At 54.4% G+C, this 26994-nt stretch overlaps 1 protein-coding gene across 1 annotated transcript; it reads left to right on the top strand.

The window, feature by feature from the left end:
• Window positions 1-6810: 6810 nt before the first annotated feature.
• On the top strand, window positions 6811-12390 carry PCK1 (phosphoenolpyruvate carboxykinase 1). Its single transcript, XM_060033371.1, has 10 exons — window positions 6811-6939; window positions 7115-7378; window positions 7876-8057; window positions 8531-8734; window positions 8857-9044; window positions 9259-9421; window positions 10040-10264; window positions 10364-10495; window positions 10882-10977; window positions 11309-12390. Exons 2-10 carry the CDS (start codon window positions 7155-7157, stop codon window positions 11761-11763), a joined length of 1869 nt encoding a protein of 622 aa, XP_059889354.1. The 5' UTR covers window positions 6811-6939; window positions 7115-7154; the 3' UTR covers window positions 11764-12390.
• The last annotated feature ends 14604 nt before the right edge of the window (window positions 12391-26994 follow it).

Here is a 26994-nt window from a genome sequence, read left to right as displayed (position 1 = left end):
CTGATGTAAGTTCTGTAATAATCCTCACTTGACAGATGAGGGAACTGAGGAAGCATAGAAAGGGTATGACTTGAGGAGGGCCACATGGTCCAGATACGAACGGGAGCCTCGGCCTCCGGCGTCCATGCTGTCGGCTATGACACTGCTCTGCCCCCAAAAGGACACCATAGGCCCCGCCTGCAGATTGAAATACTGAACCAATCCCTGTTTCCGATCACCGGAATGGTCAAAGAGGGGCCACTGCTCAGTGAGGTTGGCCCACGTCTGTACATATAGAAGCTGGTGTCTGAAAGCCCGGACTTCTCATGGCCTTCCAACCCTGGAGCAGTGGGCCCTGCCGCTTGGAGAGAGGACCCACAGGGGCTTGTGTGCGGAGGCCAGCCCCTGAGACAGACGTCCGTGCCCTAGACCCTGCTGGTCCTGGCCAGGTCAGCCCCCAACAAGGCAGAGAAGGATTGAGAAAGAGGCCTGTTGCGTCACACCTTCCTTGCACCAAGCCAGGGAAAGAAAACTTGCCTAACCTCGGCTTTCGGCAGAGCTGCAGGATGGAGTTCTGCCTGACTGAAAATTAAAGAATGCCAGAGACATAAGCAGGGCAGAGGTCTCCCCAGCCCCTGCGTCCCATTTTCCCGGCTGAAACACCAACGAATCTTCCCCATCTGTGTTGGCCTGTGATTCTAGGTACCCACGACAGATTTCTCACCCCCTTGCCAATTTTATCTTTTCTTGAAATATCCGAAACACCAAAATGAAAGTTTCTTTCCACGTTTACCATTTATTTTACTTGGTTGCCTCTTCCAAGCAGCACAGACTAGTTTAGGCAAAGGGGCTCGTGGGCTGGCATCTTTTTCCATCAGACTCTGTGGTCATTGTTCAAACAGGGTTTTCTGCGTGTGGGTAGAAGGGCTCTGACTTGGTACTAGGATACGAGAGCAGCATCCTGAGGGGCCTCCGTTTCCTCTGTATTTCAATTTGCAAGTATTTTAGGGTATTACGGCTAAGTTAGATGCCCCAGTCCCTGATGAGACATGCTGGCTGGACCCCGATCCTGGGGGATGTGTCCCGAGTACCAGTGCTGTGAATCCCACCTCCCACCCTTGGGAGAGGAGCTGAGAGCGTGAGATTTACTGAGTTTTAGGAATTATCCCCAGCACGGATCGGAAAAGACATTTTTGTTCTGAGCCGCAACACTGCAGGCATGAGGAAGAACTTGCTTCGTTACCAGGGAGCTCTAGGAAAGAGAGCGTTCAGTTCCCGAGCGATTATCGTTATTTCCGATAGAGTTAACTGCTCTGCAAAGTGGATCCATTTTCTCGCTGCAAGATAAGTGCGTTGGATTGTTTTTTTTGGTAACTATGCAATTAGTTCTTTTTGCCCCGTGCTTTGCCTGATGGTGCTGTCTTTTCTCTGTGAGTGTGCTTGGAACGGTGTTTGGCGGTGAATCTGTTCTCACTCTGCTGCACACGCTCTGGGAAAATGGACTTGCTTACCCCGTAGCACCTGAAATCGAGGGCACTGTGAGTCGGAAGGACCGGCTCAGTTTAGAGATAAAGAAACTGAGACCGTAGAGGGTAAGGGACCGATCCAGGGACGCTCAGTAACGATGGCACAAGCATTTTCAAAGACCTCCTGGAGCCACACCACCCAGCTAACGCCCTCCACACTGCAAGTCATGTGAAAACACACAGGAGTAGAAAACTGGTGGGGGACGGGTGGGTGTGCTGGAGACCCGCCTGCCTCCTAGAGTGGCCTTCAGGTGAGCGCCCCTCCCCCACACACAACATACCTGCTCCCACACTGGGCCATTGTCCCACATCTTGCACATAAAAGACGGCACTACATAATCTTTTTTTGGTTTTTTAACTGAGGTGAAATTCATAGCATGAAATCAACCATTTTGGAATGGAATGGAAAAAAAAAAGGTCATGAAGAACCTAGGGGCAGGACAGGAATAAAGACGCAGACATAGAGAATGGACTTGAGGACGCGGGGAGGGGGAAGGGTAAGCTGGGACGAAGCGAGAGAGTGGCATGGACGTATATACACCACCAAATATAAAATAGCTAGCTAGTGGGAAGCAGCCGCATAGCACAGGGAGATCAGCTCGGTGCTTTGTGACCACCTAGAGGGGTGGGATAGGGAGGGTGGGAGGGAGACGAAAGAGGGAAGAGATATGGGGATATATGTATAGGTAAAGCTGATTCACTTTGTTATACAGCAGCAACGAACACACCATTGTAAAGCAATTACACCCCAATAAAGATGTTAAAAAAAAATAAGCCGTTTTAAAGTGTAAAATTCAGTGGCATTTCGTACGTTCACAATGTGATGCAACCACCACCTCTATCCGGTTCCAGAACTTTCATCACCCCTGAGGGAGACCCCCAACCCATTAAGCTGGATTCACATCACCTTTTAAGGACCCTTTCAATTATATGATTCTGTGGCTTTAAAATAGGAACGCAACTCATTCAACTCTGTAGAAAACAAACACACGAACAAACAACAACAAGAAAAACCCTCCACGCTTCAGAGACTTTTAAGATTTCCCCATAAAAGTAGAACATCTAAATATTTGTCCCTAACAAACACAGCCGGGGTGGGTGACTGGGATTGCCAGGGGCAGGTGGTGCTGCACAGATCATTACACGACTGAACAGTGTTCTCCTGCCGTTGGAAACTTCCACGCCTGGGCCAGTTGGTGCCCACGGAGTCGCATCCCTGGCAATGGACACCCAGAGGTGATTTGCGCACATGCTTTTGGCTTCAGGACAAGATATGGGACTTACATTGTTGGTTTCTTATCACCTTCTGGAAAACTGCTGTCCCTTTGATCTTTACCAGGAAAGGGGCATGCTGACCTACGAATTCAGATTCCTGAACTGAGGGGCATTTTTGTGGTCATTCCCTGGGTGTCATGAGCCTCTGCATCACCCCCATTGATGGTGGGGTGGAGTGGGGAGGTCTCGGGCTTGCAGTTGACAGCCCTTGCTTGGGAAAATGGCTTATTTGCCCTCTCTGGGTCTCAGCAGTTCCACCCCTCCAATGAAAGAATTGGTTGTGAGTGGTGAATTTCCAGTGTTTTCTGAAACTCCTTGTTCAAACAGAGATCCGATGTGGCAGTCTAATATAATACTCACCACGGGTGAAGTCAGAGATGCTGCGGGTGAGGAAGGCTCTGAGCACATCCCACCTGGCCATTCCCCCTTCCTTCTCCGGGAGGCTCAGAGGGGTGCCCCCAAATCCCTCAGAGCACAGGATGGAAACCACAGATCCTGGCTGTACAGGAACTGCAAGCACTGGTGTTGATGGTCTCTGGAATTTTTATTTTATTGGCCTCAAGGTAACCATTGACCAATGGATGTCAACCAAACTGTCCTCAGAATCCTCTGGGAGACGCCACCCAAGTGCATGGCTTTGTTTTCCATTGCTTATCTGGAATGGAGCTATTCCTCGCCCCTCGCCTCAACTGCTCATTCGTCCTGGCCCTGCCCTGGTGTCCATGTTGCCTTCCTGATGGCTCCATCCACGCAGGCATCCCGTAGGCTTTTCAAAGTCTTTCTCCCTCACTCCTCAGGACCCTGGGGACAGCTAGCTGCAGCTTAGGACAACAGAAAATGTGTATGTGACCTCAGGAAGGCGTAGGGAAGATGATACCTTTAGGTTTGAAACTATTTTTTTTTTAGTGTCTGGTCCTTCTCCTTTCAGCAAAGAGGTTTCGTATGTGGACTCAACTCTTTAGATGTTTCTGCAAAAGAAGAGCAACTTTGTACATTAGGACATATGTGCTTAAGTGGCCCCAGGAAAGCTGGGGCTGGGGGTCCCTGCTGTGCTTGCAAATGCAGAAACGACAAATGCAACTCACAGGGTGGGCTGGCCAGAGGTGGCCCCCCACCCTCCCCAGCCACCTGGGAGTGTGTTGAAAAATCCATGAGGGGGTTTGACTGAAGGTCCTCAGGGATTCCAGCAGCAGGGTGACAGTAGAGCTGCCCTTGCAGGTCCCTGTGGAAACCAATGGCTGGTACTCAGTTCTGAGACTTATACAACTAAGCCCGTGGGTAAATGGGGAAGACGCAGTGTCACTGGTCAGCCCTTTGAAGACATTGCTCAGTGAGTCCCCTTTGGAGCAGGGAGTCTTCAAGGACAGGGGCAGACTGGAGCCCTAAGACATCATCAACAGAGGGATTAGGGAACTTTGCCTGTGAGTCCTCAAAACCCTAGCTTCTCTCTGTATCACTCTTTTCTTCTAGAGAACTCAGTACTTTTAGGTAAATCTGGGTCCAATGTTTACTTTTAACATTTTGACAAGGGACACTTGCAAAGGAATAGTACCATCCCTCCATCATGTACATGTGCGTAAGGGGACGGTTGGATGACTCACTGCTCCTACATTTTAACTGAACCAACTTGTTCTCTCCAGGAGACTCAGAATGTAAAAACCTTGTAAGTGTTGGTAGCATGTAGAACTGCGCGTAAATTCTAGTTTCTCCTTTTTGTTTTTAATCTAGGTACTCTTCAAGGGAATCTAACCTATTGTTATGGAGCAAGGGCTCCTGTGCCTATGGTATAGAAAGCCAAACTCTGACAGCGGGTGTTTGCAGCAAAGTCAGGGTTTATCTGCAGGGCTCCAGGCAAGGAGATGGGAGACAAACCTCAGATCCACTCCGTCTTGGTCTTTGAGTCGGGGGTGTTTTAAAGGGGAGGAACAAAGAAATGGGATTAATCATTGTCTTGTGACATTTCTGTGACATTTCTTAATCGTAGTTTCAGGGCTCAGGGTTCTCTGATATGTGACTCTCTGGCCAGGTGGCCCATGGCTCGGGGGGCTGTGAGCTCACACCGCCCTAGAGCAACAACCCGCGTTTGTAAGTTAGCGATGAGATCTAGAGCAGCGGCTTCCGTGCGTTAGTGATGTTATGACATCAGTGTTCTCGGTCATCTAATGCTGGTTGATTAGTGTTCAGTTAGCAGAGCGTGGAGTTCAGAGGTGACGAGAAAGGGATTGAGGTCAGAGAGCAAGGGAACAGTTTTGGATAGAGCGATTAACCATAAACTCAGTAAGGGGACTCGGTTCTGGGGGGACTTGGTTTAACTATTACAGTTTTTACTGGCAAAATGGGAATCTCTACCCACTCGGGGAGATCAGCCATACTGGTGTAAACGTGTGTCCTGTGTATGTACGCTTGTGCCTTTGAATGGCTAATTTCACGGATGTCAGATGCTGAGGAAGTGTCCCCAGTGACGGAGCATCACATTGTGGTTGAAATTAGCCAGGACACTCCCTTCTGTGTGGCTGATAGCATCATTAAGAATGAATTCCAGCGACCATCTAGGCAAATGACTTTAAACACAGACATCTCCTGTCGTACTTATACTGAAAGATTCGGCTGGCTGAATTAAAAAGCTGGGTGAATGAAACCTAGCGATGGGCTGATAGTTTGGGTGGAAGTTGGTGACACGAGCACACCCAGCGCGGCAGTGGAAGCAAAGCCCCGTAGGATGGTCCTCCAAGTACTCCCGGTCTGAGATTGTCGTTCCCGACGCCTTGTGACGGTCACGGCGCCTTGCAGACACAGTCACGGAGCCATCTCAGCTCACCCTCCACGGGGGAGGCGGGCAACTCCCCACCGCCCTCCTCCAGGGAGGGGGCGCCCACTCAGCTGTGGAGCTGGCTGAGGGGGGCGGTGTCGGGCCTTGGCCCCGTTCTCCCGACTTCTCACCTAGTGTTCTCGACACTGGCCAGCAGCTCCATAGGTCATTAAATTCGACTGACGTTCTGATGGCTTGCAAAGCAGATTCTTTGCAGCTGTTATAAAGGTCTCATTGCTCAAGTGTAATCTAGCAAAACCAGCCCCCTCCACTCCCCGGACGCTAAGATTTGCAAGGGCGACAAAAAGTGTATAGTCGACTCCAGAAATAACTGCACCCAGCCGGAACTCCTCGGACAATACATGGAAGGTTCCAGAAGGGGCAAAGGTTCCTCACAAGGGGCAGTCCGGTGTGCCGCTCCGGAGCCCAGCGGCTCCTGTTCCAACCCTCCCTCTGCCACCCACCAGCCCTGCATTGGGGAGTAGCCGCTGGGCCCCCTGTGCCTCAGTGTCCTTGTCTGTACAGACTGTTCGTGGGCGCCACCTCAGATGGTGGCAAGGAGTTAAGTCGATACAAAGAGCTTACAACAGTGCTCTGCACTTATTCATTCAGCGCCTACCGTGTGCCAGGAACTGTGCATACAAAACAGGGAGAAAATAGGCAGAAATCCCTGCCCTCGCGGAGTTTCTTTCTATTTGGAGTGAGGGCAGGGGGCGCACCATGGACACTCTATAAGGTTAATCACCCCTAATTAGGTCAGACAATTGCCAACAGCCGCACACCATCCCGTTGCATTTGGGGGTGTTCTTCCCGTTGGCCTTTGACTGTGGGGTGATACCTCACCACTGTCTCGTTCTACCAACCAGCAGCGGTCCGTACACAAGACGTACTGCCAAAAGCCCTGAGGTCCCCCCAAGCCGGTGCTCTGTCCCACCTGCCTGTCAGAGGGAGGGCCTGTGTTTTGCATCAGCAGGGGACTGGGTCAGAGTTTCGTCAATCAGCAGTTGTGTAAGGCTTTGCTATGGCTGGGCCAGGGGCCGGAGGCCTCCAGCACTCATTAACAACTATCTGTTCAATGATTATCTCCCTGGGGGTTATTGTGGTGAGCCGGTCCAAAGCATAACTGACCGTGGCCGTGATCCAAAGACCAGCCCCTGACGTCAGAGATGAGCCTCCTTGGGTGTGGCTGAGGGGCTGGACCTCTGTCCTTCATGGAATTTAAAGCCAGGAAGTTCTGCCCCCAAACACCAGACAGGGCCTTCTTCCCACTGGGAACGCACACTCACCCGCGGGAAGAGCCTTGAAAGAGACCTTTGGGTCCCTGATCCGGATCGTCCAAAGAGAAGAAAGGTAGGTAGAGTTGTTCGTTTATGTCTCTCACAAACTGCAGTGCTAACAGGAACTGGCTTTCTTTTCTCCTCCCAGCCCCGACTGTCTGGCGAGGTGCAACCCGGACAAGGCGCGTGGAGTTGGGGGGCCTCCGTGGTTGTTTTTGTTCAGGAAGCCTGTGCTTTTTCTATGGCAGGAAACTTGGCGCCCGTGCCCCTCAGCCCAGCCCCGCAGAGATGCCTCCCCAGCTCTCAGGTGGTCTCAGCTGCTCAGCCAGAGTTGTCCAGGGCACCCTGGACAGCCTGCCCCAGGCCGTGAGAGAGTTCGTGGAGAGCAACGCCAAGCTGTGCTGGCCCGACCAGATCCACATCTGCGACGGCTCTGAGGATGAGAACCGGCAGCTGCTGGGCCGCATGGAGGAGGAGGGTGTGATCAAGAGGCTGAGGAAGTATGACAACTGGTGAGCACAGCCTCGGGCCCTTCCGCGCCGCCCAGGGTGCAGGTGGGGAAGTGGTGGAGGAGGGCCTTGGGCAGGGCCGGGCCGGGGCTGTGTGGTTTGCAGACTCTTGAAAAGCTTAGGAAAAGAGCCAGAACCACAGAAACTTAATTTTATGACGTTCGCAGAGCAGCCCAAGTCGTCAAAGAGGGGGCGCATGCGAACGCTGTCTGCAAACTAGGTCCCCGATCCAAAGGAAGGTCGAACAGTCCCTGTCCTAACAGACTAGCTCCTGGTCTGGTGTGTGTCTCCCTGACTGTGTCCCCGGCGGCACGGCTGTGTCCACATTGCCGGAGCCTCGCTAGCGCGCTGGGCACCGGCCAGGTGTGGGAAGAAAGTGATGATGAACAACTGGTCCCTTCGTGAATGGCGCGGGGCTGAGGGCGTCCAGGGCGCAGGTGCCGTGCAGAGAAGCAGCGCTTCCTCTCCAGTCCTCACCTGTGTAGTTTTGCTTTTTGCAGCTGGTTGGCTCTCACTGACCCCAGGGATGTGGCCAGAATTGAAAGCAAGACGGTCATCATTACTCAAGAGCAAAGAGATACGGTGCCCATCCCCAAAACCGGCCTCAGCCAGCTGGGTCGCTGGATGTCCGAGGAGGATTTTGAGAAAGCGTTCAATGCCCGATTTCCAGGGTGCATGAAAGGTGAGTGAAACGTTTATTTGAGCAAAATGTCAGCAAACCTTTTATTATTGCGTCTGCCCTGATGTTACTCGTCAGAGAACCTTTTCTTATTGCGTCTGCCCTAATGTTACTCGTCATAGAAACTCCCCCGGCCCCAGAGAGCCTTACATTCCACATGTGAACTTGGCCGCATATTGAAAATGTACGTCTCAGTTCTGGTTTTATAGACTGTCTTATGCGACCAGGAAAACGCTTTCTACACATGTGGACTTAAGATAGCTTGGTGGAACCCAATTGCACATTTATGAAAACTCTTTGATTTTGGAGTTCTGGCCACTTTTCAGTGGACTCTGCTAACTCGGGGGCACTGGTGGCAAGCAAGGCGTGATGTTGTCAGAGGCGGAATCTTGAGAAGGGTCCACCGAGGGAAACAGTGGTGGTTGTTTGTGAGTCCGGGGTCATTTCTCACCGCTTCCCACTCACCGGCCCCGCAGGTCGCACCATGTACGTCATCCCATTCAGCATGGGGCCCCTGGGCTCGCCTCTGTCCAGGATCGGCATTGAGCTGACGGATTCGCCCTACGTGGTGGCCAGCATGCGCATCATGACGCGAATGGGCACGCCCGTCCTGGAAGTGCTGGGGGACGGGGAGTTTGTCAAATGCCTCCATTCCGTGGGGTGCCCTTTGCCTTTACAAAGTAAGCATATTGTTTCAAAATCAAAAGCTAGAACTGAAAAAAAACAAACAGCAAAAAGCAAGCTTCGCCTTAAACCCAGGCGGGGACGGTGCACACTGATGTGGGCGTGTCCTCCCGTGCAGAGCCTTTGGTTAACAACTGGGCCTGCAACCCGGAGATGACACTCATCGCCCACCTGCCCGACCGCAGAGAAATCATCTCCTTCGGGAGTGGGTACGGCGGGAACTCGCTCCTTGGGAAGAAGTGCTTTGCTCTCAGGATGGCCAGCCGGCTGGCCAAGGAGGAGGGGTGGCTGGCAGAGCACATGCTGGTAAGAAGCAGGAAATTCTAACTGCGCACTGTAGAGGGTCGGGCAGAGGAGGGGAAGTGGCGAACCCCTACCGCTTCAGAGTTCCGACCGTGCTCCAAGGACAGGTCTAGAAATTCCATCAGTAACGATGATGGAGACACCCTCCCAGACTAAAGCGTGCACCTCTGGGGCAGAAAGGAACGAAGTGCTTAAGGAGAAATCTTGCCTCCGACAGATTCTGGGCATAACCAACCCCAAGGGCCAGAAGAAGTACTTCGCGGCTGCCTTTCCCAGCGCCTGCGGGAAGACCAACCTGGCCATGATGAACCCCACCCTCCCAGGGTGGAAAGTAGAGTGTGTGGGGGATGACATCGCCTGGATGAAATTTGACCAACAAGGTGACTCTTTTAGGCCCAAGTGTTGATGATAATAATTGAACCTAAGTGAAGTTTTGGCTTTCAGAACGTACCAAATTCTCTTAAATCCACAGTGTTTGGATTTTTAATTCAGTTATTTCAGTTCTTGCCAAAGCTCAGACAGATGTATTCCATCAGCATTCTTTAATCTCATATCAAATCTGGATTGAAATGGGACCCTATATTGCTGTTTGTTTGTATAATAAATTGATTAAAATAGCTTGCTGGGGGACTTCCCTGGCGGTCCAATGGTTAAGACTTCACCTTCCAGTGCAAGGGGTACAGGTTCGATCCCTGGTTGAAGAGCTAAGATCCCACATGCCTTCGGGCCAAAAACCCAAAATATAAAACAGAAGCAATATTGTAACAAATTCAATAAAGACTAAAAAAAAAAAAAAAAGCTTGGTGGGAAACTGGTGTGGAAGAAAGAATCAGAGTTGACTGATAATGCTGGGATGAAAAAAGAGAAATAGATTCTAGGCAGGAGGATAAAAATAAAAGACTTGAGAATTTGGTACAGAAATTAGCCTGGCGAGATATAAGAATATATATTATGCTTTGCTTGGTATTTACTTCTACTACCTGGTTTAAACTTTCCAGGTAACTTGCGGGCCATCAACCCAGAGAACGGGTTTTTTGGTGTCGCTCCTGGAACCTCTGTGAAGACAAACCCCAATGCCATCAAGACCATCCAGAAGAACACCATCTTCACCAACGTGGCCGAGACCAGCGATGGGGGTGTTTACTGGGAAGGCATTGACCAGCCACTGGCCCCGGGCATCAAGCTCATTTCCTGGAAGGGCAAGGAGTGGGACCCCAAGGATGGTAAGCGCCCCCCGCCCCCCCTGGGAGACCTGGGGCCCCAGCCCATGGGCGTATGTGTCGGGCCAGACGCTCAGGGCCTCTCCTCTCTTGCTGCTGTAGGGGAGCCTTGCGCCCACCCCAACTCGCGGTTCTGCACCCCTGCCAGCCAGTGCCCCATCATTGACCCTGACTGGGAGTCTCCGGATGGCGTGCCCATCGAGGCCATCATCTTCGGGGGGCGCCGACCTGTTGGTGAGGCTCCCCTGCATTCGGGCTGGGGACCAGAGGACGTGGCGCACTCTCCCCTGTGACGTGACCTTGTCGGAGGGTGTCAGGGATGCAGAGCTTCCTTTCCCAGACGGCAGGGCAATGAGCAAGCCCCAGGCTAGAACGTAATTTCTGGCCACCTAGAACTTCTGGATCCTTGGTCCTGTGATGCCGCCCCCAGATTGACTTCGGCTGCGTGGCCTCCTGCTGTAACTTGACGTGGCGGCACCTGCCCTTAGCTCTGGGGATGCAGAATTAGCTCAGTTAGAAAGACAACACACAGCTGTGTCTTTCCATTTGTGAGCTGGCATCGCCGGCCGAGGGGTCTGGGTGTCAAGGCCTGTAAAGAACGTTCCTTTCTCCTGCTAAAGGTGTCCCTCTGGTCTATGAGGCCCTCAGCTGGCAGCATGGCGTGTTTGTGGGTGCGGCCATGAGATCGGAGGCCACGGCAGCGGCAGAACACAAGGGTGAGTCCGGCCAGAATCTGGAGCCGCTGAGAAGGGAGATGGACTGCTCTGTCTCTGTGGCTCTCTGTCTCTGTCTCTGTCTCTGTGTCTCTGTGCCTCTTTGCCTCTGTGTCTCTCTCTCTCTCTGTGCCTCTCTGTCTCTGCATGCCTGTCTTTGTCTCTCTCTGGCTCTGTTTCTCTATCTCTGTCTCTGTGTTCCCTCTCTGTCTCTGTCTCCCTGTGTCTCTCTCTGTGTAGAGAGGTAGAGAAAGCCAAGTGGCCATGTCAACAGTAAACGTGCCAACAGCGTCCTCTGAGGCATCATTTACCAACAGAGCCCCTCTGTTAACAGGCAAAGTCATCATGCACGACCCCTTCGCCATGCGGCCCTTCTTCGGCTACAACTTCGGCCAGTACCTGGCGCACTGGCTCAGCATGGCCCAGCGCCCCGAGGCCAAGCTGCCCAAGATCTTCCACGTCAACTGGTTCCGGAAGGACAAGGCCGGCAGGTTCCTCTGGCCGGGCTTCGGCGAGAACTCCAGGGTGCTGGAGTGGATGTTCAACCGCGTTGGCGGGGAAGGGGGCGCCAAGCTCACGCCCATCGGCTACATCCCGGACGAGGACGCCCTGGACCTTCAGGGCCTGGGGGACGTCAGCGTGAAGGAGCTCTTCCACATCTCCAAGGAGTTCTGGGAGGAGGAGGTGGAAGACATCCAGAAGTACCTGGAGGGGCAGGTGAACGCCGACCTCCCCCACGAGATCGAGAGCGAGGTCCTGGCCCTGAAGCAAAGAATCAGCCAGATGTAGTCACACCCCAGACCTCACCTGGTCCTCCGCCTCCAATCCGTACAGTGCAAGCGAGAGAGCGAGAGAGCGAGAGCGAGAGAGAGAGAGAGAGAGAGAGAGAGAGAGAGAGAGAGAGAGGGATGGGGCTTCCTGAGTTCTCACTGCTTGCAGCACCGCAATGACCGCACCCAGAGGCCGATTGAAAGACACCCCTTAATTTTTCTGATAAGACCACAGCAGAGTAAGGCTAGTCACTAACGAGGCTGTGGAGGGAAATCTCGGCAGCTCCAGAGTCCACTATGCGATGCACCTTTGTTCAGCTTAGGGACCTCAGGCTCAGAGTCTTTTTTGTTCCTTGTCTTCCGCTGTATCAGTAGCCGGAATGCACACAAGAAGATACTTGAGCTGTATATATGTGTGTGTGTGTGTGTGTCTGTGTACTGTTGTCTAAAGCACATTTAATAACTCTGGAAAAATCTCGGGCAAGATTACCTACTAGTAGTTGCTAGAAAGCGACGTTGCTTTGTTATTAATGTGTGTGTTTAAATTATTTTTATATACCGTAGTTCCTTACCTCTACATGATTTCAACGTTTTCCCTTAACACTTCTTGGAACAAGAATCACAAAATAAACTTTTATAGAAAAGGTGGATTTGTTCGCTGTGTTTTTCTTATTTGAACCACCACAAACAGGGAACTCTGATGACGCCCTTTGTGATGGAATCCCCTGCAAAGAATCCCCTAACCCCTGACGGAGGGGTTAGGTGGGGTTGGAGGGGGCAGGACAGAGCCAGGTGGGGAGGTGTGAGCAGAGAGAATGCTACCCAGAGGTGACACGGTGCCACACTTTGGATTTTCTGAGTTAACCACTGGTTAGTGCCTAGAAGCCACTAGTTAGTGTCCTTGAACAATTCCACAAACCTTTCAGTGGTGGATCCTGTGTAACTGGAACGGGAACGTTTAAAATGTGCTTTTTGACAAAACCTTGGGTCTCGGCTTTCCACAAGAATTCTGTCGTGGCTAACTTCACAGGTTTTTGTCAATCAATACTTCTTTTGAGCAATGCTTTTCTCCACCGTCATCCATAGGGGAAGAGAGTAGAGAGAAAAAGGTCCTTCGGAAGAAATAGCAAAAGGGCTCTCCAGGCATTGACGGAGCGCCTTCTGTATACAGAGTGTCGTGCCACTGGTGGGCTCACAGTGGGCTGCCTCAAGCCCTCCGCTGGTCCCTCTGTTCCAGATGTTCGTTTATCAGGTCCTCCGGGCAACCCGAACGAACCACACACTGGACGGGGCCTCGCATTCTGTGGACGCACAGGGCCTTCTCTGGTTGCCGGTCTCCTTTCTGGGCCGGCTCTCCTGCTCAGCACACCCCAGCCGTGCGTGTTCTCAGGGGGGTCAGGACGCCTTGGCTTTGTTCGCTGCCACAGCTCACAGACTCGCCGGTTCCCCAAAAGTCCTCTGCGCCTCGCAGGCACCATGTGGAAGGTCAAGCTGAGACCCCCCTATCTTATAGGTGGGGAAACCGAGGTCAGACGGGTCCGTCGGGGAGCCAGAGTTTCCTTCTCCTTTAAGGCGTTGAGAGCTGCCGGGGCTCTGCCCGCAAAGTGTCAAGTTCTGATAGCAAAACCACTGACGGGAAAAACCATTTAACTCAATTAAACGCTATCTGCTGTATTAATTTAAATCAGTGGCTTTCAGACCTGTTTTTCCTTTTCACTGCAGAACACTCGCTTGACATGTACTCTGACTCAGAAACCCAGCAGCGAAGGGAGACACGACAGGAGGCTGGGTGGGTGTCGGGACCCGGGCCCCCTGGCTTCCTTTCTTCCACCCCCTGAGGCAGTTCCTTGGACCCCTGAGAGGCACTTCCAGGATATAGCGTGGGCACCATTTTTAAAATGCATGCTCCCGGCCCCGGCTTCCTGTTCCAGGCCCTCGGTAGGCTTCATCCCTTTTCGAGTAAAGCCAGCCATCTCAGAATTCCCTGTGCACAGCATCACTCACCCAGCCAGCAGACTTTTATATGACCATGTTGCCACCTGGCCCAGGAAGCCTGGAGGACAGCCTGGAGGAGGTGCCTTAAACAGAGTAAGAGTTTTCAGGGAACCAAAAGGACTCAGCACTCACCATTGGCGCCTAAGTCAGTTTCCGAAAACAGTGCCCACTGTGTTCCACCTCGGGGTCCTAGTTTCTGTGCTGGGCCCTGTGGCCACAATCATCAGGACGCTATGACCTTGATGGCTGACATTATAGTGTTCTGCCTGAGCCCGAGCCAGGCGGGAAGGCAGGTAAGGCCAAGGCCGTGTGCAGGTGGTCAGGCTGAGGCCCTGAGAGTGGCCCATTGGTCGGGTGGGATGGGAGTGAGAATGAAAACTCAGCCCCCCAGGTCCTGGTCAGCCCTCCCCACAGTACACACGAGTCCAAATCAACACAGGGACTGACGTTCTCTACTGGAATCCAGTGTAGGAGCTGCCCCCTGACCTCCATGGGTTCCCGGAGCCCTGCTGGGGTCTGGGTTAAAGACCAGAACACAGTAGGTACATAGCACATATTGAACCAGGACAACAGACCTGTCCCTATGTTCACCCGAGGTTCTGGGGGAGAATCCAGGGTAGCGGGGCAGGTGAGGGGGCGGTGCCGGGGGCTCTGGGAGTCGGGAATTGCAGGGCCCTGTCCCCTTCCTCCCTCTCTGCTTTGGCCCAGCCTAACCCAGAGTCCCCAGTCTGCCCCTGCTCTCGCCCCCCCGGGTGCCACACAGCACGTTCCTTCCCGAGCTTTAAGGCCACAGGCGGGGCCCTGGAGGCTCCTGGACCTGCTCCCCTGCCAGAGCGGTGACCTCACCTCTTCTTTGTCCTCACTGCCAGCAGTTGCAGCAACAAGGGACCGGGTTCCATCATCTGTGGGAAAGGGCGGGCTGCCTCATCCCTCCCTCCTGCACTCCTTCCTGTCCCCAGGGGTAGTAAATACTGGTGACCTTGACACAGCCCAGCTCTGCCTCTGGCCAGCAGCGTTGCCTGACATGACACCCTGATCGATGCCCTGACACGACAAGACCTCTGCTGGAGTCCAAGGAGTATAAAGCGAAACAGCCCAGCTCAGCACAGGTGCTGGGGCCCAGAGGGTCTGGGTGTGAGTCCCACGCTACCTCTTCACAGCAGTGTGGCTTCAGGTGACCGCACAAAACTCTGAACCTCAGTTTCCTCAACTGTGAAATGGCCTCCACTCCAATCAGGGCTGACATTCGATACGGTGGGGTTGGAGGTGAGGAGCTGAAATCACCCCACACAGGCTGATGGGGAGCTGCTGCCCCAGCGCTCTGACTGCCCCTGGCTCACCCACCCCCAGTCTTCCCTCAGGACCCCCAGACCTCCGCACACAGCTGAGGGGCTCCCAAATCTGGGCTCAGGGTCCCCTCTGGGTGGTCATTGCTCCCACTGGCTTTTCAATATTTTGAACATCACTCCTGTCCTAGCCCCGCCTCAATGCTTTTACACCACACAAATCCCCCAACTCAGAACTTTGCTGCAAACCATGGAGCTTGGCCGGTGGAGAGGAAACCCTCTAACTGAGAAAACCCTGAGTCCTCTGACCTCCCTGCAATGGACTGAGATCAAGCTTCCTCCAGGGGGAAAACCGGGGCCCTGAGATGGAGGCAAGTTTCAGAGGGAGTGATATTAAAAATGTGACTTTTTCCTGCTTTTCTGAAGCTTTCCTTGAGTCTTTCTTGCACAGAAAGCTGAACAGAGTGGGACCCTTGGGAGATGCTCCACGCGGGCTCTTGTTAAGTATCACCTCCCGGGACCACAGCACGGTGACAAGGACATTGACGCAGGCAGGGTGGCTGCGGTTCTGATTATTACAGAGCTGCTCCCACGCACGATGTTCTCTCTACCATCTGCCCCCCCCCTCCACCCCAGAGCCCAGAGGTTTCTTTGATGCCACAGAGCCGGGATTCAGGGCTGATACGGAGGAACGACAGACGTCACTGGTCCACAGTCACATCCGGGGTGGGGCCCAGAACACACGTCTGGCTGACAGCTGCCACATCTTTGCGCTGATGCTTGCTCCTGGGGGCTGGCTTGTCTGCCACCTGCTCGGCGCCGGGAGGCCCCCTGGTAGCTCGGTCTGTAAATGTGTGAATGCACACCAGACATGCCAGCCCCAAAGGCAGACCCTTTCTCCAGGCGAAGACATTTTCAGCAAAATATGCTGTGAATATTTGCTCAGCCCAGGAAAATGACTTTAACTGCGTAATTAAACTCGATGTAGATGCTGCTTCCGGACGGAATGACTGGGGAGAAGTTGAGACCTCAGCTGTCCCTCTGCGTTTGCTGAATAGAGGGAGGGACTGCTTGTTTGCAGAGACTTTGCCCTGGTCCCTGTCTTTCCTCCGAGCGATGAGGGTGTTGAGAAAAGTCAGGGAGGATGGAGGAAGGGGCTTGGTGGCTGCTGGAGAGAGGAGGGAGAGGAAAATTCCCCAAATCAGAGAACCAACAGCAAAGGGACCCCGCCTCTCCGACGGGATTTGCGCTGTGTGTTCCAAATGTTCTAAGGCACATCCCACCTTCCCCGGGTAACTGGTCACTTGAGCAAACGATCAGTACCCTGAAATGGGGGAAACGCACTAGATTGAATGAAGCAGAAAAGGTTGCATCTCAATCATTAATTAAACGCAGCATTCCTCACTAAGGTGACCACATAAATACACCCCTAAGTGGAAGAAGCTAGCCACAGAAGACACATGCATTGCGTGGTCCCAGTGATATGAAATGTCCGGAATAGGCAAATCCACAGAGATAGAAAGTACATTTGTGGTTTCTGGGGGTCAGGGGTCAGAGGCCTTGGGGAGAGATTGCTAACGGGTGCAGAGTTTCTGATGAAAATGTTCTCAAATTAGATTGTGGTGAAGGTTGAACAATCCTGTGAATGTATTCAAAGCCACTAAATTGTGTATCGTAAGTGGGTGAATTTTATGGCAAGTGAATTAAAGCTCCATAGAGTGATGTGAAAAAAAGAATAAATACAATAAAAACAAGAGTCTGTCTTAACTTGCATTAGAAACCGGTTGTCCGCCAAAGGCTCTGAGTTGGAGGGCTGCGTTCGCCTTGTCAAAAAGGGAGATGAGGGGGTAGAGGGAGGCGGCAGGGGCAGAGGCAGCTCACTGGGACGCTCTCCCGGAGAGTATCAGGAAGACTCAGGGAAAATGGCAAAGGGACGGACTTGTTCATTATGGGGTTCAATGCCATTTAATGCGCACCTGTGACCCTCTTCCAATGATCCTGAGCACTATAAAAAGCATCTCTGCCCCTGGCAGAGGAGGAACAGGCCAGAAGCCTGCAGGAGTCATGGAGACCAGCGGGTGGCAGAGCTGAGGCCTCAGAGTCCGGGTGTCGAGGGGCCTTCAGCAGAGGGAAAAATCCCAGAGTCAGGAGTCCATGGGCCCCAACCCAGCTCTGACGGTGGATCAGGAAATTTGCACAGTGGAAGAGAGGGCTCATGTCACCTCACAGGGGAGGGTCGAGATGCAGGTGCCCGGGACCCAGAGGCACCAGCCATGGCAGGAGGGCCCTCTCCCCTCCCTGGGAGCAGAAGCCTGTGGAATGGACTCCAGGTCAGGAAACGAGGATCCTGGGCAGCCAAGCGGCAGCCTTCTCCCCGAGGCTCAGTTTCCCCAGCCTCGCCCCCGGGAAGTCTCTCCCCCTCCAACCTGCCCTGACGTCAGAGCCGGAGGCCTTTTTGGCGGGACCCTTAGAACTGGGATTGAGTGAGCCCAGGCCCAGGTGTGGGGAGAGGGACAAGATGGAGAGCGCGACTTCATGGACAGGAAGGCACGCTCTACCCACGGATAGCTCTGCTGGGCTCATGCAGCATGCCCGCAGTCCCACCCCTGGGCGCCCCCCGCTCCCTGTCTCTCCCGCTGCCCCTCACGTATGGCTCAATTCTTCCAGTGCCAGGACCCGGGGAAGACAGGGGGGAACAGGAGGTTCAGACTCAAGGGCGCACCCCCAGTCCCCTAGCCCCTCCATCCGGGCTCAAAGCCTGGCTGCCCTGCAGGCCACAGAGGAAGGACAGAAACTGACATCCTGCTGCTGGTTTTGTCTTCAGGGCACGAAGCTTAGCCGGTGGGGTATTCAGCCCTTAGCATCTGCTGGGGAGGGAGGGGACACGCTCTGTGGCCCAGGGGCAGTTCCGGGACCGTATCAGCCGCAGGAGAGCCAGCATCTGGAAGACCTTGGCTGTCCCTTAAGTGCCAGACCCTGGAGGCTTCAAGGCTACTTTTCGGATCTGGGTGAGGACAGCTCCCTGTGCCCAGCGGGGACCCCCGGCTCGCGGTGAAATTCTCTGCCAGGGCCGAGGCTCTTGAATGTGGGGGAGTGGGCACCCCAGGAGACTGGTTTGGCCCAGTTGGGGCATCCTGGACTGAGCAGAGCCCCTGGAGTTGCCATTATCCCCCTGTCCCATGGTCCCCCACCCCACCCCCCGCAGTTAATACAACACTCTGCCCTCCAAGGTCGACTCCGGTCTGGCCTCAGTGGGCACGGAGGCTTCAGCTGTCTGAAGCCTGGGCGAGGGCTTCGTCACCATGAAGAGCAGAGACCAGGGAGCCAGAGGCCCGGGTGATTCATGTGGCAGCTGCCCCCCGTTATGTAAAGCGGAGCTCAGAGCTGGTAGCCGATGGGAGATGAAATTTACATTTTGAATTAACTGGGATCATCAGATTGCTTCCTCTCGACCCAGGGAAATTAAACAGAAAGTTGGAGGGAGCTGTGGGCTGGAGAGGTAGGGGCCCAGCCAAGCGTGCCAGACTAGCTGCTTCTTTTTATTTTTTTCAACAGGCTGCAAGCAAAAGGGGACAAGAGGACACTGCCTGTGGCAAAGTCAGCCTGGGAGAGAGAAGGAGCTGGAAAGTTGAGCTAATCTTTCTCTCTTTCTCCTCCGGCAGAAACACAATAAATCTGCGTGGCAGAATTAAATTCTGACCTGTCCGATTTCCTCCATCTCTTCCTCTCCTAATAATGGTTATTTATTGAGCTCTTATTATGAGCCTGGCACTTAGCTAAACACTTCAGAGATAAGGCAGAAGTGAATCTGTCCCCCTCCAGCCCCCCACACCCCTTTCTTTAATTTCCTAGTGGGGAGGGAGTCTGAGGGAAGAAGTAAAGAGACAGTTTCATTAACAACACAAAGCTCAGTGACTTCTGTTAGGAAGTTTTGTTTGTTTTTCGGATGCTCCACTGGGGACCAGAGGCCCGAAGACCCCCTCCGACAATGGAGGACACTGAAACCCACCACCCTCCTTCCTGATCACTGCGAAGGGCACCCCCTGGGGTTGTGCAGTGTAACCTTCTCCCAGGCGCCCAGGCGAGAGTCTGCAAGACTGTCGCAAGTCAGAACAGACCTTGCAGGCTGGGATGAAGCCTCGGTGGGCAAACAGGTGTCTGCACCTTCCTGGGCCTCTGAGTGCATCTGTGATCAACGTCTATCGAGGTTTATCCTCCCTGGAAAGGAGGTCCTAACTTGGTGTGGGAGAGGCCCGCTGGCACTCAACCCCACTGCCCCTGCCCCCCGACAACTCCACGGGGTGGCCCTTTATCTACAGGGTCTTCCTGGCTTCACAGACAGATCGAGCCCTGAGAACAGGTTATAACTCAAGTGGCCTTGAACTGGTCTGATGCAACCTCGGGTCCTTCATGACTGAACCCAGACAGTCAGAGGTTCATCCTCCTGGAACCATGCATGTTGGTTCTCGTCGGGAGGCGTGTGACCCAGGGCCCCTCTGACGTGTGGGTTACAGTCACTGCACAAACACGGGGGCAACGCCTGAACCCTGGGGTCTGGGCTGGTTGCAACAGGACCAACTTTTCCTGCCGCTGAGAGTGAGGGAACGGGTGCTGACGGGTGAAACACCAGTGCTGTCGCCAGCCAGCCGTGCCTCCCTCGGATGGCAGGTCTCCAAGATCAATCCGTCACCTTCCAGTGAATAGTTATTGAACACCCTCTGACGGCCTGGCGCTTAGAGGCGGCCCAGGCGCTTAGATGAGATGACCGGGACTGTCCTTCCGATGAATTCGTCCCGCAGGAGCCCTTGTCCTTTTCCCAGGGTCACTGAAAAACTTCAAGCCTCAAGTTATCCGGAGCATTATTTCCTGTGGAAAGGAATTTACAGGTTCACTTTCTGCTCCCGTTCAGAATTTCCGGATCACATCCCCTCCTGGCCCACACCCCCGACTTTGTGACTCTGCCTGGACAGCGGGATGCACCTCCCTCCCTCCCTTCCTTCCATTGATCCAGCCCTACCTTCCATTTAATTATCCACTCCTGTATCCTCCATCTCCATCTCCACACATCTTCCATCCACACACCCATCCAATGGACCATTCACTCAGGTGCTCATCTAACCTCCACGGGGTCCATCAGCCGTAAATTCTGCATTCACCCCCAAGCCACCCTTCTGTCTTCTCACCCAGGTCACACAGCTACCAAGCTGGGAGAGCCAGAATCTGAAGCAGCTCGGCCTGGTTTTCCCCTATCATGTGCCCCCAGGACACAATAACTGCTCATCTGGACAGAGCAGAAGAGCTGAGTGCTCCCCGAGGTGGAGACAGGTTGCTACAAAGGTTTCAAAAAAAGGGGAGGGGGGTCAGGAAGGCTCTTTAGAGGAAGCAGCCTTTGAACAGTGTTCGTAAACGGCTGTCAGACTTGGAAAGCCAAGATCTACAGGGCAAAGTAAAGGAATTCCAGGTGGAGCAAGGGACGTGAGCCAGGATCAGGGCGGACGGGTGGAGGGTGAAGAGAGGGGGGATGCTGTGTAGGTGGCTGGAGATTGGATGGATGGAGTGCGGCTTTGGGCAAAGTGAAGGGTGTGGATAGCGGAGAGTGGGAAAGGGAAAGCAGGCCCCCGTGCCGGTGCACACCACAGAAATCCAGGCCACGGCTCCAGCTGGGGTTCAGTTTGTTGGCACAGGGAGATAGGAAGCCTGCTGTTAATGCGGAGCACCCAGTGGGAGAAACCCGAACCAGGGGTAGACGCTGGAATCGTGCACCGTCCCCTTTGGAGGTGCTGCTGGGCACTGTCCTTCTCAACCTGGGGAGATGGGCCCAGGTTGTCAGTGAGTGCAGCCCCAGGCCATCCAGCCGTGCCCGGGGCGGGGGCCTCTCCATCCAGCGCTCATGGAGGAACTCAACAGGGATTTGGAACAACCTGAGCCAGAAAACAGGCTGCTCTCAGGAGCCTGGCTGCCCGCAGCTCCGAAAATGACACCTCGGTGGGATTTCGTAATGGCCTTTGCAGTCCCTGCTTTTCCACCAAGAAGAAAGTGGCAGAAGAAACCGAGCAACGTTCCAGGGTCTTGCCTCTGGCGGGGGAGGAATCTACATCTTTTATGGCTTCCGACACAAGTGCTAGCCTGCGGTTATGCTGAGGGGGCGAATTAGACGCGAAGGGGCTTTTAAAACCCGGAGGATCTTGGGTTTAAAAATTTGGTTGCCAGGGAAACTCCTTCTCCGATACTTCCTCGCCACCACGTTATAAATTAAAGCCCCTAACTGAAGGGTAATTAAGGTGATTGGTGGTACTGCTGCAGACAGAGGATGTGGCAAGGCGGCTGGGGAGAAGGGGCCCCCAACATTTTAGGACACCCCCCCCCCGGCCCTGGGGAAGCTGGACCCATTACCAGCCTGGGGGTTTGAAGGCATCTCTGGAAGAGAATGCAAAAGCCAGTGAACGTGTTCTGTGAAAGGCCAAGCAAGCGATTGCTGAAAGGAAACCTGAAATGTCAGGCTGCTCCCCTGTTGGCATCGAATAGGTGAAAAGCTTCATGAGTCAGTTAATGAGCAGATTGTGAAGGCTGCAGTGTTCCGGCCCCTGTGGCTGTGTCCATGTATGTGGTACCAGCCAGGAGCTGAAGTAATTGTTATCTCCACCTTCTGCAGGGAGGCCATTTAGGTTTTCGTTTGTGGTCCTGGCCATCCAGCAATGCGTCTGCCCATTCATCTCTCTCTCCATCTGTTCATTCATCTAGTTATCCATCGGAACATCCATCCACCCATCAAGCCAGCCATCCACCTGTGTATTTGTTCATCTACCTATCCATCTATCTGTTTACCTGTCCACCCACTTTCCGTTCACCTAGGCCTCCCTCACCACACACACACACACACACACACACACACACACACACACAGAGTTGGATGGATAAATGCATGGATATATGGATGGATGGATGGATGGATGGATGGATGGTGAATGAGTGCATATCCACTCTTCTATCCATCTACCTCCATTTACCTATCTAGGGATCCACTTGCTTATACATTCACCCGTCCATCCATTCATCCTCTCATCCACCCACCCATCTAGTTAGTAAACATCTACTGAGCACTCGTGGTCCAATAACAATAGCTTCTCCTTACTGAGCGCGTGCAGCGTGCTGGGCACTTGCCAGGCGTTCTCTCTTTAGTTCCTCCGCTCACTGCTAGGCTTGGTTGTTATCATTATCCACATTCTATAGATGAGGCACTAGAAGAGTTCTTATGGCTAGCAAGGGTGGGAGTTGGATTTTTTTTTTTTTTTTTTTTTGCGGTACGCGGGTCTCTCACTGTTGTGGCCTCTCCCGTTGCGGAGCACAGGCTCCGGACGCGCAGGCTCAGCAGCCATGGCTCACGGGCCCAGCCGCTCAGCGGCATGTGGGATCTTCCCGGACCGGGGCACGAACCCGTGTCCCCTGCATCGGCAGGTGGACTCTCAACCACTGTGCCACCAGGGAAGCCCCTGGGAGTTGGATTTTAACTCTTCTCTCCACCCTGGGAGCAAATCCCCAGAGACGGGGGCTGTGGGTTTGGCGTCATCCATCCACCCGTGTTTCAGCCCTAAGAGCAAGACTTGAAGGAGGATGGGGACAGAGAGGGTGAGGGCATCAGGGGAAAAACCATATCCAGAGCTTCAGGGGCCAGAGGCTCTCAGAGCCCCGGGTCAAGCTTTCCTGGCTCTGACTCCTTGCCCAGGGGCTGGGCATACACACACTTGCCCCCCATTTCTGGCCATTTCCCTTCCCGCAGGGTCAATACTGCCAGCGTGGTCAGGCAGCTGGTGCCAAGGTGAAAAGTCCAGGGGTCAGAAACCTTAGCAGCTGAGGACAAGCCCCCTGGAAAGTGTTCCCAGTAGCTGAGACCTTTCCTCCAGTGAGCTCTGCCCCCTTTCAGGGGATGCCCAGTAGGCAAACTGGTACCCTCAGCTTTGGCCTCTGCCTCCCCTTTTCCCTCCTTCCCTCCTTCCAAGGTATTCCGTCCCCAGAAACAGTTTGATAGTTGGTGGACTCCTCAACCGCCTGACTCTTGACACACGGGGAGGGGGTTCTGGTCCAGAGCAGAGGAAGGGGCAGGGGAGGGCATGCTTGTCGAGCGGCCCCCCAGCCCAGCACTGTGCTGGCGGCCCCCGGTGCCTCGTAGTTAACCCTCCGCCACCTCGATGTGGGACTAGACAGAAGCCCGGAGGACCCAAGCCTTGGGGAGGTGGGCACTGGAAGGGCACTGGAAGGGCCCTTGGGCAGGGCACTGGAAGGGCTGGCGGTCCTCTGCGGGCAGCAGGTCACAGCCCCGGAGAGGTTCCCTCATCACAGAGACTGCTGGGAGCTGGCACGTAGGGAGGGGCGCCCGCAGTGTGTCCTCGGGCACAGATATCACGAGCTTTTTGTGATCCAAAGGGAAACGAGTGTTTGTTGAGTGACCCACTGAGGAGCAGGGCGCCCTGCTCGGTGCCCAGCACGCTGCCAGAGGTCGGGAGGACAGTGAACTGACACTCCCGCGGGCTCGTGCGGGTCAGTGGACGCACTGGCCACAGGTGGCTTCTCCAAGCCCCTAGCCAACCCTCTGAGGGAACCATGGCCCCAACGTCCAGCTTTCGGGGCTGGGGGGCTGGTGCCAGGCAACTTACCAAGGTCACCGGATGCTGAGGGGCAGAGCGGCTTTGAACCCTGACGTGTCTGGGTCGGGGAGGCTGCGCCCACCACTCTGCCTCGCAGCCGTCTGAGGACCAGGACGGAGCCAGGCACGGCTTTCTTCCAATGCTTTTGCAGATGTTACTAACGTCTTCCTGGTTGGCGAAGGTTCGCTCAACCCCGGGAACATTTGCCAAGTGTTCTCCCCATGGCAGGTGCTGGGGATCCCGGCTGAGCCAGACTGGCTAAGGCGTCGGGTAGCAGCTTCATGGCCAGGGGTCCCGCCCAGGAGTCAGCTCTGCAAACACTTGGGGGCTGCTTCCTGAACCAGGGCTAAGCCTGTGACCTTTGCTTCTTCCTGGATAAAAATCATCACATCTACTCCCTATGGACAGGGGCCGGGTGTCCCACCTGGAGCCCCCCGAAAGTCCCGGAGGGAAACGCTGCCTTGATTCCCACTCTGTTTATGAGAAAGCCGAGGGGAGTTTGCTGTGAGGACCGCCACCTCTCCCGTTCTGTGAGCATCTCCAAGTCCAATAGTAGCGAGCGTCCTGCATTCCCGTGAGCTCACTCACCTGCCCGCCCCCTCCCAGGTGAGCAGACAGAGGGGATGCCCAGCCCCTGTCTGTCTCTGCAGGTGGGGAAACTGAGGCTGGGAGCTGGGATGGGGCTGATGTGAGGGCGCCCGAGTTTCCCTTCCCCGCTGCAGACAGGCTGAGAGAGTCATCCAAGGGCGCCCGAGCCGCCGCGGCATGACGGCAGCAGTGTTTTGACTTCTGGTCAGGTCCCTCTCCCATCACGATGCGCCACGCGAGGGGAGGGAGGCGTGAGGGCCGCCGGGGGCCTCTTTAATTCATGAGTTACTGGCAGCAGCACAATCTCGGGGGAAGATTGGTGACCGGCTGCAGGTATTGGTGGGCGGATTCATAAAGCTGTCGGCGGCGGCGGCCGTAAATCAGATGAATATTCAAGATTCCGCCTCGGGAGCAATTCTCGGGCTCTGGCAATAACACGATGGAAGCAGGAAGGCAGGCGCGGTGGCCTCAGGAGCCCTCGGCGCCGGAACGAGGCGCTTTCCACCTGCACAGAACTTCTGCTTCTGTCTGGGGAACTTGGGCAGCTTGAAAGAGAGAGGAGGGGGGTCATGGACCCCAAACCCCACTGCAGACCCCGTTTCATGGATCCTTTTCACTCAAGCATGTTTTACATGCAGCAAAACCCACAGTCTTAAGTGGGAAGTGGGATGAGTTTGGACCCCTGGGTGTAACCACCACCCGGATCAAGATCTAGAGCATTCCATCTTCACCCCCAAAAGTTCCCTAGTGCCCTTTCCTATTAATCCCCACCTCCCCAAGCCCCAGGGAACCACTGATCCTTCTATCACTAGAGACAGGGTTCGCCTTATCCGTGGTAGACAGAGACCGGGGTGGACCTGGGTTCATCCTCTGTGTGCCGTTTTGGGTTCTGCCTGTTTTGCCCAGCGTCCTCAAGGGGCTGTGCTACCAGCAGGTCACCCTTCTGCTCAGCTGCGTGGTCCTCCTCTGCTGGAGGCGACGACCACAGCTGGCTGAGCCGTTCCCCTCGGCACGGCTGCCTGGTCTGCTTCTGGTTCTGCCTGTTTAGGGTAAGGCTGCTGTGAGCGCCTGACCTGGTCTTTCTCTTAGGTGGAGCGGATGCACAGCTAACTTTTTCAGGAACCATCAAGCAGACTTCCAAGTGGACGAGCGGTCCGAGCGCTGCCTCGGCACCCTGGCCAACACTCGGTGTGGTCTGCCGTTTCTATCACCTCCCCTAGATGTGTGGTGGCATCTGGCGTGGGACTCCCCTTTGTTTAATCCACAAAGTCTCTGCTGGTCCTACAGGAGGGCAGCATCTCAGGCCACTGTCCCACCTGTTAAGCAGGTCCAGTCCCACCCCAGGGCCTTTTCACTGGCTGCTCCTTCTGCCTGGAGAATGGTAGGGACGAGGGTCCTTCCTTGGAGATGTCTGTGTTTTCTTCTCTCTCACCCCTGCGTCCTCTGTAGCTGCCCCATCCTGGGGGTCCCACAGGCTCACTCGGGGCGGGGACGGGGGACAGCCCTGAGGGTGCAGAGGCTGCAGAGAGGCCCCTGCTGCCCTCCCGTCTGCCAGCCCCATCTGTTAGTAAACATGTGTCCAGGGAGAAGTCGCCACTGTGTTCTGTAGCGGGGAGCTTGCTTGCTGTGGGTGAGGTCACTGCGGGTGGTGTCGTCGTGAACAACCCCATCTGACAGACCAGGAAACTGAGGTTTCCATGGTGCCCACGCGCCCTGTGTCTCTAGCCCATGGAATCTGGCTTTCCTTTGGGGAGGAGACCTGAGCAGTTTGGGCTGGCTTTAGGCAGAGACTAGACTTGATGAAACGCTTCCCCCTTGGGATTCACGGCCTCCCAGTAGGGCAAAAGGAAAGCCCTTGCCTTTCCTCTCCGGAGGCCATTTCCCCACCTCCCAATTCTCATGAGATGAACTCCTCTGCTGACTCTGGGCTCTATTGCTTCCCTGGTATCAGTCAGCACCATAGGCGAATGTTCTATGGATTGGGAACTTTACATGTTAATACCTGAAAGACCTCCTCCACCCCCCGGCTCATCCCCACGTGTCTGGGGACCCCTGGTCACCCTGGTATAAGGCCAGCTTCTAGGTCTCAACAAAACCCCGGATGAGAGCCTCCAGGAGTGGGGAAACTCAAAGCAAACTTTGTCCACAGAAACTGCCCCACCCTAGTTAGCTCTGTCTTGTCTCCCCAGAGCTGAGAGCACTAACAGCCCTAGTCCTTAAAGAAAGGGAGCTGGGACATCCCTGGCGGTCCCGTGGTTAAGACTGCGCACTTCCAATGCACAGGGCACAGGTTCCGTCCCTGGTTGGGGAAGTTCTGCATGTTTCTCGGTGTGACCAAAACAAATAAACAAACACCGGAAAAAAAAAAAAAGAAAGAAAGGAAACTGTCCCCAGGTTATCTCTGGAGGATCCTGCAGCAGCTGTGATTTCTATTTACCGTTATCAGTGCCATCCATCAACCCCTCAAATCAACTCCCCCCAAAGGCAGACGCCCCAGATTTCCCCCATGGAGATAAAGGTTTCTTGTTCTAGACTCTCAGAGTCCAAGAAGGGCCCTCAGCAGCACAGTCACGTCTGCTGGCAGACATGTGCGTCATGGAAAACTTGGAGGCTGCCGATTCGGCCGCCCCTGCTGCAGCGCGTCAAGTCCCTGAACGCTTGAAAAACAACATAATGTATTCCTGTCGGCAGCTCTGAGCAAAAGCTCATTTCGTGTCTTGTGTTTCCATTTCCTGAGGA

Source organism: Delphinus delphis, chromosome 15 (genome assembly GCF_949987515.2).
Source record: "Delphinus delphis chromosome 15, mDelDel1.2, whole genome shotgun sequence".
In the NCBI taxonomy this organism is placed as follows: Eukaryota; Metazoa; Chordata; class Mammalia; order Artiodactyla; family Delphinidae; genus Delphinus; species Delphinus delphis.
The sequence above is the reverse complement of the archived record's forward strand: the minus strand, read 5'-3'. Positions and strand labels throughout refer to the sequence as shown.

Excerpts from the sequence above, each read along its gene's own strand:
- PCK1 (XM_060033371.1), top strand. The coding sequence starts at position 7,155 with ATGCCTCCCCAGCTCTCAGGTGGTCTCAGCTGCTCAGCCAGAGTTGTC. Across the intron at positions 8,058-8,530 it reads ATTTCCAGGGTGCATGAAAG|GTCGCACCATGTACGTCATC; the intron begins GTGAGTGAAACG and ends CCGGCCCCGCAG. Across the intron at positions 10,978-11,308 it reads GGCAGCGGCAGAACACAAGG|GCAAAGTCATCATGCACGAC; the intron begins GTGAGTCCGGCC and ends CTCTGTTAACAG.